At 42.6% G+C, this 12,211-nt stretch overlaps 1 protein-coding gene across 4 annotated transcripts in view; it reads left to right on the top strand.

Annotated features, from left to right (window-relative positions):
• The window catches only part of HECW1 (HECT, C2 and WW domain containing E3 ubiquitin protein ligase 1), a 271,517-nt gene that overhangs the window by 242,561 nt on the left and 16,745 nt on the right, over positions 1-12,211 (top strand). For all 4 annotated transcript variants that reach the window (XM_075083715.1, XM_075083717.1, XM_075083719.1 and 1 more), the window contains 2 exons: positions 9,065-9,163; positions 10,586-10,715. In XM_075083715.1, coding sequence (XP_074939816.1) covers positions 9,065-9,163; positions 10,586-10,715 — 229 coding nt within the window. The remainder of the gene's footprint in view (positions 1-9,064; positions 9,164-10,585; positions 10,716-12,211) is intronic.

Genomic DNA, 12,211 nt, shown 5'->3' on the forward strand with positions numbered 1-12,211 from the left:
AGCAGCCCAGTTTCTGTTGAAGGTTAGTCATATTTGTACTGCTGTATTTTGCCAGGGGTTCTCCCAGAGGAGGGTGATTGTACATTATGGTCCATGAGGCTGATAGCTCTGCAAGCAGAGATGACCACTCCCGCACTCAGCCACGCTCCTCCTCCAAAACACTACATTCATGGAACGTCTTTGTTACTGGTAAATGACAGATAGCACAGATTTCTTGTTATAGAGAGACCATCTACTTTATTAATCTTCCTATTAGTTTAAAGACAGAACTGGAAATCAGTTCTCCTTTTCCTGTGCCTGAGTGTCTGGTGCTCAGACAACCCATGACACCAAGGCTGGGCTGCCTGCGATGACTCCACGCAGTGGAAGTCCCAGAGCTGGATTTTGTCAGTTCTGTATCTGCAGTAACAACCTCTGACACAGTTCAGCTGATGTGCAGGAGCCAAGACAGCTACCTCAGTGAGGGCCTTATTAACTTGGATGCAGTGCTGTGCAAATGCAGCTGTAACTGTTTCTCTGTGTGAGCATTTTCCTGGAGCCACTGTGAGCTTAAACTAAGGAGTCCTCCTGAAAGTAGCTGTTTGATAGATTGTGTTTAGGGAAACCTGAGGGGATGCTGTGAATTTCCCTTATCTACATTATCTTTGCCCCTCATTTTTCTGGATAAAGCAGAACAGCCTGCAGCTTTCCTGATAAAAGCATGCTTTTAGTCTTTTAACCTTTCCTGACAGTTCTTTTGTGGTGGGTGTAGCCAGGATATAAGGAAGATGAAAAGACATTTTGAGTGAAAATGCAACATAGCTAAGTTAGAGACAAGTAAAAGACTTGAACAATTTGATTATGTTAAATAAAGAAGCAATAAGGTTTGCATTATCTCATTGTTTTTCAGTTACTGGTAAATTAAGCTTCAGGAATGGTTTGAGGTTTAGTTGCTAATTCAGGGTACATGAGATCCAGAGATTTAGAAGGACATGGATAGTTCACAATTTCATCATGTGTAAGCAATAGCTCTTTTTGATGTGGTTACTGTTTAGCACTGAGAAACAGAAATGTTGTGTTCTGTTTGCTGATAGATCCAGAAAATAAAAGTAGAGGAAGCACTTATTGGAATGTCAGTATTGCACTGGCCTTTTGCAGCAGAAAATCTATACACAATTTAGCAATAAACTGAGAGGTTGACTGACATAAACACCTTCAGCATATGAAACTCAGGTGCTCAGGAAAAGTAAAAATATCTAAAGGAAGGCTGGCAAGAGACGGCTCACTCCTATGGATCTTCACCTTAATAAAACTACCAGTTCAGGATTTGAGGCCTAATAGAGGTTTATTTGCACCATGTTCCTTTTCCCTCTGAAAATCAGTTTTCATCCTTTCTTGTTTTTCCTTGTTCAATTTCAGTTCTTGGGTGTTACGCATATATTTCACACATCTCTGAACACTCTTTTTATATATTTAATGACAATCTGTAAGCAGGCCTGCTGGACTGTTCCTCTTTCCGGCCACTTTACAATCAGGGCTACTTAAGAAAGGCCAGTGCTTTCTTAAATGAGTGTTACAAGTTTCCGTTAAAATAAAATTAAATCTCATAAGTTTTACAGGAATAGTAAGCAGACAGAGTATTTTCAAAGAGGGACTTGTGGAATTCGCTCCTTCATCTTTTGATGCCTGAATGAAACGCCTTAGCTCTAACTAGAATGTATCCTCCATTAAGTTCCAATAACGTTTGCAGGGGTAAATCCCTGTAGTCCATAACTATTGCCTTTGTAAGAGCCATTCCTTTCTTATTAATGAGCTCTTATTAATGAGCTCATCAGATTTCCTGAACTGAAGAGACATTGTGCTGGAATGCCACAGTGTCCACCTCTGAGTCTGCAGATACGCAGAGCAAATCTGTCACAACACCAAATGACACGGTAGCAATGAGGCAGTCTGCAAAGTTTGCAGATACACATCAGGTAAACAGAATGGCGTTAGATATCCCAACCTGCATGGCTAACCTTTCTGACAATAGGTCGCTTCACATCATCACATTAGTCCGTTCAAATGTTCTGTCATTTATGTGAGTAGGGGTTGAATGTGCACACCAACCTAAAGACAGACATTTGTTAATGAAGGCTGATATAGGTGCCAAGGTTTTGTAAAGATGATCTGATCTACTGCTAAGTTATTGCTCTGTAGATGTAGCTCATTACAGGGCATGTTGATCATGGCCTGCACTGGGCCAACACAAGGATATGTGCTACTAGCATATAGACACACACCTCTGGTGCATACGCCTGGCACACTGCCAGTTTAGCTTAAAATTCATAGTGTAGGAGGCCAGGCAGAGTTGCTGTAACCATCTGGTCAGCCTTTTTTTGCAAAATACACATTCTTAGAACTTTCTTGAATTTAAAAAAAAAATAAAAAATTGTTCATTTAAAAAGTGCTAATGCTGGTGATTCCACCAAAATCCAGAAATCATGAATCAGTACATTTTCCTCTGCTCGTTGGCCTCCCCCCCTCCAAATCACAAGATTGCAAATCACAATATTTTAGGCTATAGGAATGGATTTTTAGTTCATTTAATCACTAGTTTCTGGCCTTCAGGATGTTCACAAGTGTCTTTGTAGCAATGGATTTGTAGCAATGTCTACAAATGTAGACATTTGTAGCAATGTAGCAACCTCTGAAACCCATGATGCCTGCTCTCTGTCTTAGAAACCTGGGTTTCATAACTGAATTCTCTGTTGTCTAATAAGATGTGTGTTCAAAGTGAAGCCTTTCCCATGACTGGGCCCTTCTAAACACCTTCCCCATTTTAGATTCTCTGGTATCTAATAATGGTTGAGATTAGGTCCAATCTCTCCCACTGTGGAAGGACTAATAGGTTCTCCAGCTGCACCCACCTGCCAAATATCCTTCTCCCTTAGAAAAGCTGACAAGGGCAGAAATCCTGTATGGCAATGTGGCCTCATTTGTTCAGCTTGTCTTTCTGGTGGCCAAAAGTTCATCTGCATGCTTAAACAGCCAAAAGGTTTAAAACTGATGCAACAGAAGGTGTAAATTTGTCTTATAGATGAGAGCAAGTTTTCAGTAGTCTTGTGAAAGGAAAATGACTTTCAAATTGGATGTGAACCATATTATATTCATCCCTCCTGAGCCCTTCTTTCAATATTTTTCACAAGCTACTGCATCCAGAAGGACACACTTAAACGTAGCTGATGTGTTTGAGAGAAGGTTTGCAAGATTTTCAATCTTTTTAATCCCATCAGGTGTTTCCTCTATTTGGAATTTAAAGTTTCTCTTACCATAGCCAATTTAGCCCACAAGACATGGTTACCAAAGCATTCCCTTTAGAGTGGTAAAAAACATTCTTCCCCTGTATGCAATTTTGTCAAGGTACATTATTATCCATCTGAATCCAAGGAAGGGCTGTCATATAAAGTAGAGCTGCGTTAGTTCAACCAGTTAAGAGAGAGCCCTGCAACAAAGGGTCATTATGGGTCGTGCCTTGCCCTGCTGCTATATGATAAGGACCAGAGTAAATTAAATTTCCTGTGACTCACCTGCAATTGGAAGAAAATTTATTGCTTAGTCGCTGCTACAGCATATGGATTTGCCTCTCCTTGTGTACACAGACATGCAGTAAGTATGCAGAGTCTCACTGAGGGCTGTTGTGAAAACAGGCTGTTTCAGGGGCACCTGCAGCCTCCAGAAGGAAAGGGAGTTAGCTGGGTAGTGTGGAAACTTCTGCAAATGGGTCAAAGAGTAGTGTTGTTAAAAGCCAGAAAGCAGGTGCACACAATGTCCTTTTTGAGTGGACGAACAGTGTCAATAGGCAGGCAAACCAGAGCAGCTCTCCTGCTCATTAATTCCATCCCTCATTTTACCATTTCCTGTTCATTAACTCCCTCCTGTGTTTCCCCTCTCCACCGGAGCACATTACTCAGACTCAATCATTGTCTCTGAAAGGGAAGGGTGTTGAAAGAAGGAGCCAGAGCAAGACCTTGCATTCCCCACCTCTCCCAAGCTATCTTTCCTGCTAGAAAGAAATTGAACAAGCATTTTACACTTCCTTGGAAAGATAAATGTAAGCCAGATTTAAGGAAGGTATGTGCCCTCCAGCCAGGATTTACCTTTGTGCTGCTTATTCTGTCAAGAAAACTTGTTTTTTTCTGAAGGGACTTTCTCACCCACCTCTCAATCTCACCCGTGCTCTAAATCCTTCAAACACGAAAGTCTGGTTTTGTTTTAACTGGCTTTTGTAAGGAGCACAATTTATTTCTTCTTGCTTTTTGTAAGTGTTGATATATTTTAAGTGGGACTGTTATGCTTGGATGATGGTGGTGGCAGCTTGATGGACTGTATGGACATACACGCAGATAGACTGTGTAGTTGTCCTCTGAGGAGAGTAAGTAGCAAACACCTCCCTTTTGACAGGTGTCCACTGTCTTACCACAGTCCATGTTTCTCAGTGCACTGCTGGACCATAGAGGTGTTGCCTGTGGTCCCAGGCCCTTTCCAGAATGGACCAGATGCCAGAGGACCTTCTCTTACACCACTCTTCAGATCAGGGGCTCAGGTATAGTGAGTCTCTGCCGAGACAAACAAAACCATGTGCAGGGGAGGAAGGGTTTGTGGGCCAGAGAGCTCACACACTTTGGCCACAAAGCCCTGTGTCTGCTGGGATAATACGGAGCTGCCAAGAAATACAGTCTGCAACATAGCTTTTTTTATCCATTATGTTGGTATGGGTCAGGAGCGGCAATTTCTTGTTAATTATTTCATCTCCTTTACCCAGACTAGTTAGTGCTGGACTTGTTTTCCATACACAGTACCATTGCAAGGGCTGGGACTGTGGAACTACAGTCAGGCCCCCAGCTTGAGCAAGCCCTGGTGTGTCCTAGTGTCATGGTTTAACCCCAGCCAGCAACCAAGCACCACTCAGCTGCTCGGTCACTCCCCCTCAGTGAGATGGGGGACAGAATCAGAATAGTGAAAGTGAGAAAACTCATAAACTCATTGGTTGAGATAAAGACAGTTTAACAGGTAAAGCAAAAGCCGTGCATGCAAGCAAAGCAAAACAAGGAATTCATTCACTACTTCCCATTGGCAGGCAGGTGCTCAGCCATCTCCAGGAAAATTGAGTCCATGCATGAATGTCCATTGAGTTCATTTAGTCCATGACTTTGGGCTCCATCTGTTATGGTGGTCACTCAGGACAGGAGAAGTGGTGTGTTTTGCGGGCACCAAAGCCAGCTCAGGTCAGGCCTCTGCTGCACTTGCACTGCTTGTAAGGCTTGTCCTCCACTGGTTCAGGTGGTTCCTGCTATAGTAATTCCCATAACATGCAACTCAAATCAAGGGTTACAACAACTTAAAGGTATTTCCATTACAATCTCCACCCCTGGTCTCTTTGGCCCAGACCATACAGTTTAATATTGCAATGAACTCCTTCCCTCACCCCTGCTCCGGCTTGGACTTCTCCACAGACTACAGACCCTTAGGGTTGTACCTGCTCCAAATGGAGCCTTATCTATGAGCCACAGTCTCTCCAGGGGTACACCTGCTGTGGCACAGACTTATCCACAGCCACAGTTGCTTAGAGGTACACATGTTTGAGCATGGCCTTCTCCATGTGCTACAATGCCTTCAGAGATAATACCTGCTCCAGCATGGCCTTACCCACAGCCACAGTCCCTTCAGAAGCAAACCTGCTCCAGCATAGCCTCACCCACAGCTGCAGTCCCTCCAGGGGTGTACCTGCTCTGTCGTGAGCTTGTCCATGGCCACATGCTTTGAGGTGCTCCAGCATGACCTCATGCACAACCACTGGTGCTTCAAGGTGTACCTGCTGCAGTAGGGACTTATCTACAGCCACAGGTGATTTAAGGTGTACCTTCTCCAGCATGGACTTACCTTTGGGCCACAATCCCTTCAGAGGCATACCTGCTGCAGCACAGACGTAACCACGGCCACAGACATTTCAGGGTGTCCTGCTCCCATGTGGACTCATCCACAGGTAACAGTCCCTTTGAATCAAGTTAACACTGGAGTTCCAGCCTATACAGTCCAGCAGCACAGAAACAACAGCGATGTCCTGGCCATCTGCCAGCCCAGGCACCTGGCCATTGCTGTTATTAAAATGTTCCCAGGCACAGCAGAGTTAAGATGACCAGCAGTACAGCAAGCAAGCAGTGAAAGCAAAAAGCAGCTACTAACGAGCACTAGACTCTAATATACAGTAAGGCAAGCAAGCCCCTTGGCAAGCACAGGAGCCTGCCAATTAATAACAAAACAGCAACAACAGCTATAAATTTGATCCAGCACATTCCAATCAAATCTATCATTATCTTGAACCCTTCAAGCACCATATTGGGTGCCAAAAAGGCCTGTCATGGTTTAGCCCCAACCAGCAACCAAGAACCACCCAGCCCCTTGCTCACTCCCCCCTCGGTGGGATGGGAGAGAGAATCAGAAGGGTAAACGTGAGAAAACTCATGGGTTGAGATAAAGACAGTTTAACAGGAAAAGCAAAAGCCACGCATGCAAGCAAAGCAAAACATGGAATTCATTCACTCCTTCCCGTAGGCAGGCAGGTGCTCAGCCGTCTCCAGGAAAGCAGGGCTCCATCACACTTAACAGTTACTTGGGAAGACAAACACCATTACTCTGAACATTCCCCCCTTCCTTCTTCTTCCCCCAGCTTTATATGCTGAGCATGACGTCATATGGTATAGAATATCCCTTTGGTCAGTTGAGGTCATCTGTCCTGGCTGTGTCCCCTCCCGGCTTCTTGTGCACCCCCAGTGTCCTTGCTGGTGGGGTGGGGTGAGAAGCACAAAAGGCTTTGACTCTATGTAAGCACTGCTCAGCAATAAGAAAAACACCCCTGTATTATCAGCACTCTTTCTAGCACAAATACGAAACATACTAGCTTCTATTAAGAAAATTAACTCTATCCCAGCCAAAACCAGAACACCGAGAGGGCTGCAAGTGCAAGGCCAGACTGATGAACCACACAATGTGGAGTTGCTGTGTCCATGTTTGCTTAGGCTGACCCAATGGACTTAGTCATTTCACACAGAAACAATGCCCATGGACTTTGGATAGTTTGATGCAGTTCTGCCGTAAGGATTCAAATTAAACTTGCCATTAACAGCTATTATAACGTGTGCTCGTGATTGTAAACACCTTGATCTAGATGCACTGCCCTTTCATGTCAGCTTTGCATTAATGCCCTCAAAGCCACATAGAGGTACAGAAGTGATACAAGCAGCAAGGAGAAAACCAATGCTGTTCACACATTCAAGTAATTACTTAGCAGAAACAGCATTCCCAAATCCATGAGACTTTTCTTGGCAGTTTACTTTCAGCTTCACTTTATTCCAAATGGCTCCTGCCTGCCCAGCCCTGCACAGTCACATAGCCATGGGGTGAGAGCTGTGGTGAGGAACACCCAGTGCTCATAGTATTTTCATTCAGCGTTAGCTTTCAAAATGTATAGGGATGGATGGGGGAGCAGGGTGGTGAAAAACAAAACCAAAAAAGCCGACATGCATTACTTAGGACAAACGGACTTGATTATAGATCCTGAAGGTGCTATAAAACTGATGGATTACAGGCTCAGGATTTCTGGGATTTGAGCTGTCTGGCTTCCACTGTGCTTTCATTGTGTCAGCTCCCTCTTTTTTCATTGCTTTTTGCTGGAAACATTACACTGGAGCACAAGTGAAGTGAAGCAGATCCTAACTAGACCAAACAGCTGCCTTTTGTTGCTGCTGTGGAAACAGCTGTAAGGGGGTAATATAATCACTCTTCTGTTACCAGTCAGCTGCATATCATAAGCACCTTTCTTGGATGCAGGGGACCCAGAGGCAGCTCCTGTGGTGATGTAAATGCTAATTGGGCCCATAGCATGCTATTTTGTGCCCCATTTGACATACTGAGCACTTGTTGCTCTGTCCCATGAGGATAAAGTTGAATGAAAAGATATTCTGAGCTGCTTTTATTACAATGAGTCTCATGTTCCATTCATATGTGGGAGGGGTCCTTGCACTGGTTCCCGTAGTGGAAGGAATGGTTTCTTGGCTTTTTGATCTGTTTACTATGACGTCAGTCAGCTCAGGCTTGGTGTGCTCACACTTGGGATGTCGGGGGTTTTTCTTTTCCTTTTTTAACAAATAAGCAAGTTTTGGATGGGTGATGGGGGTTGTTTTTACAAAAAACAGACTGACCCGGACTCACACCAGTTCTATATTTTTCTATCTGAGATTACTGATTTAAAGCCACATTTCATGGAAGAATATCTAATAAGTCATAGAAAAAATAATAGAAAGAAAAATTTAATACCTTGTCATCACAGGGCACTATCTGAGTGTACTTGGAGCTGTACTAGAGACTGTTCTTAGAAAACAGAAACAAACACAAGAGTATGTAAATGCTGAAGACAGCTGAGCATCACCATTAAGAAAGTGGTCTGGAGACAGCTTGCCTGAGCTTTCGATATTGCTTTTAATATATGTCCTTGGTCACAACAGTTACCTTATTTGAACTTCAGTTTCCCCACTATGAAGTCAACTCATTAACCTTTTAAAGTACTTTAAAGCATCACCTTTGAAAGGGTTGTAACCAGTCAGGAACTGGATATACTGATTCACCAGATATCCTTTGCAGCTGTTTTGATAGTATGTTTTCTGCTGAGGTAGAGTATTACAGTATTTCACTAGCTAAATATTCTGTGTGATGGAGTCAGTTTGTATCAGAACATTCAACTAAAGATCACAGATTGTGAGTCTCCAGTGTGTCATTGGTTTGACGCAGGAAAGCATCTAACATGCTAGCTGCATGTATGGGTACTGTAGGAGATGGAGCAAGAAGAGATCCAATATTGATCAGAGATGCAAGGGGTGGTGTTAGGTATCTGCTCGGAAAAAAAGAAATAAATGAATAAGTCATGAATAATTAATTAATGAATAATTAAGAAATTAAGTCAGAAACAAAGAACAGGGCCTACCTGTGTAAGTTTTTATGCTGAATGTCTTGAGTTACACTTTGTTTACTCCGCATTTTTATGTCCCAGGTTCAGGTTCAGCGGTCGTATTCTTGGCCTTGCTCTCATTCATCAGTACCTTCTTGATGCTTTCTTCACGAGGCCATTCTACAAAGCACTACTAAGGCTGTAAGTACAAGCAGGCGACCACGCAGACACCAGGCAGAAACCGTGATCCCACAGTGAGTCCTACAGAGACACAGACCCTTGAAGAGTTGCTTTGAGCACTCTGACCTTCAAGTGCTTTCCGCTGCTGATTGGTCTGTGATAGAAAACAAATGTGGTTTAATTTGTCTTTATTTTCTCCAAGAACATGCCCTTCATAAATATTGACTATGTTGATAAAAGTGCATAATAAGTATGACATTTAGGAACACACATTTGAAAGTACTGACCCATAATTCCAGAGTTTACTGCTGATGAAGAGTTATCAAACTTCAACTACCTGGAATATTAAAAAGCATCTTTGATGGAACAAAACAAAACAACAAAAAAAGGAGGGAGGGTCATACTAAGAAAAAAAACAGAATTTCTCATGCTTCACTGGTAGAGTAGGTTTTCATTCTAAACACAACCTGTATTAATTAGGAATGCTAATATAGATATAAGCAATGAATATTTCTTGTTGGTATTCTACTGTCTTCTACACTACTAAGCAGAAGCTACCAGTAATATATTATTTTCAATGTCAAGTTTATAAGGTTAACTTTAATGGACAATCTGTCCCTCTTTCATTAATAGACTGCAATAAGACAAGGTACATAAAATTTGCAGCAATAAGAAAAGCCATAAGTATTAAGTCAAGACTGCAATTAAATGACAAAGAGCAGAATAAAACTTAGCTAAAATAGTTTATCATTTCGGATATTTCCAAACCAGCAAAGATATTTTTTCATAACAGTCCTTCAAGTTCTTTAACTGTATTTAATTTTTTTAAAAAAGAAAAATTAGTATTGCTGGGGTCCAAACACTCATATCTATATTGTATCTGAGCTAGCCTGGAAATATCTTGAAACCTAGAGTGTTCCCTGCATCCTTATTGCCCCTTAGGGGATTTGAAACCAGACTGCTTGTAACATCCACCTGCCCTTTCAGCAAACAAGGCCAACTTCTTATTAGCAGAAATTTAGGCTGCCTGGTCTGCCTTATGTCAGTCTTGTGTGCTCACCTTGAGGATGATAGATACATGGAAGCAGCCAGGCAAAATGTGGTGGGGCCCATCCGGACTGAAGGTAAGCATGTGCTCTGAAATGCACGGCATCCTGAAGATTCACATAAAATCGAGCCCCAGGGGTGCCTTCCGACAGCAAATCGTGCAGGCAGCCAACAGATTTGGCCTTGAGCCCAGCCATGCAAAGCAGACAGTTGTAGAACTGCTTTAAGAGGGTCTGTGTAACATGCTTTGATGTGAAAAAAAAACCAAAGAAACAAAAGAATACCAGCTTTATGCTGGATCTCTGGCATAAATTTGTTCACATTCTTAGTAGAAAGTCATTCTGCCAATAGTCATGGGGTCATATACATGGGGGTTTTTTTTTGCCTCGCAATCAGGCCGTGTGATTTAAGCGACTTAGAGTACCTGGATGAAGAGTTCCACCAGAGCTTGCAGTGGATGAAGGACAACAACATCACAGATATCCTGGATCTCACTTTCACAGTGAATGAGGAGGTGTTTGGACAGGTGAGCACAGCTATGAAAAACATCTGAAAAGCAAATTTGAAGCTGACAAGGTTGAGCATGATGAACATCTTTCTGTCAGAACAGATCCTTTAGCCTTTCAATAACATTTTCTTCTCCTACTTTCTGTTTCTTTCAAGCCACCTGTCTGAATGCAGATGTTTATTCTTAGGGTGTATAATATAAAATACCAGCCCCCCTACAGGCCTATTGAGCCACACGCTGATGAGCATGAGGAATTCTCTGAAGTGGAGTGCAGCTCTTCTCTCCAGGGTGTAGTTCAACAGATGTGGCATTTGGTGAATGCAAGCAATGTAACTTAAAGCTGATATGACTGAAAGGATAGGGGCGTTAGGAGGGAAGAAGAACATTTTGCAGGTGGTATAAAACTTGGCAACTCTCACCATTATTTTGTCTGATATCTCCCTGTTAGATTCTGTGTCTCTTTCTTACCTTGCACCTACTTAACAACTTTTATCTATATGTATGTACATCCATTTATTATGCTTTCTACCACTCAACTCTAAGGTAGTCAGACAATTCTCTTTAACCTAGCTCATCTGAATAACTATAGCCTTAAATAGGGCACAACCCTGGCTTAAGTGCAGTCTGGTAACCAGAACAAGCATCTCCTGTAGGATTCTTCAGCTTGCACTGAAGCCCTGGGCTCTTTGCTGTTGTTACCCATGCTAGATTATAACTGTCTCTGGAAAGCCTTGAAGGGACCCAAAGCAATAATCAGATGAAGATTAAGGACCTCTACAGAGATACTGAAAACTAGAGAGACTGAAGAATCAAGCTCAACAAATAATGCAGAAGCTCAAGGGATGGAAGTGGAGCAGGCACACAGTGTCAAAAGGAGCAGAGGGACCAGGTGGAATATACAGAGTGGCCCATAGCCCTTGAAAATAAAGTTGACAGGAGGAGTTTGGGCAATGCTAGGGTAGCTCTGCAAGCTATGGGAGAGTTAGACTAGTTTCTATGGGGAGGAATTCTGGCCCTGAGAGTAAAAGGGCTGCTCCGCTATAAGCTTGAAAGTAACAGAAAGCCAGCAAGACTTCAGGGAATATTTTCAAAACTGAATTTAGTCTACTTATATTACAAGGTCATGACAGATGAGCAGAGTCAAGAGTGGATGAAATGAAAAGGATGGGACAGAATAATTGATGTAAGAAGCGTCTGTAGGAAAGGAACCACTGCTTTTCCACAGACTTAAATGCAGGGTTTTTTCACTGGCTTTGAGCTGAGAGCTTCCATGACATTCAATTGACAGTACAGCAGTTTCCCTGGAAGGTATGGCTATGTAAGACTAATGCACAAAGACAGACAGGAACATATAGACATATTCACAAAGACAGATGAGACTTTGTATTTATATTGGAAGACTACAAAGTTGAATAAGAATCTTAGCCTAATAACTGTGATGCATCTGAAGGTAACATTTGGCACACTGGTTACCTGTTATACTCTCCCCAAAGGAAAGAGCTGGACAATTACAT

The sequence above is a fragment of the Phalacrocorax aristotelis genome, chromosome 2 (assembly GCF_949628215.1).
Source record: "Phalacrocorax aristotelis chromosome 2, bGulAri2.1, whole genome shotgun sequence".
NCBI lineage: Eukaryota > Metazoa > Chordata > Aves > Suliformes > Phalacrocoracidae > Phalacrocorax > Phalacrocorax aristotelis.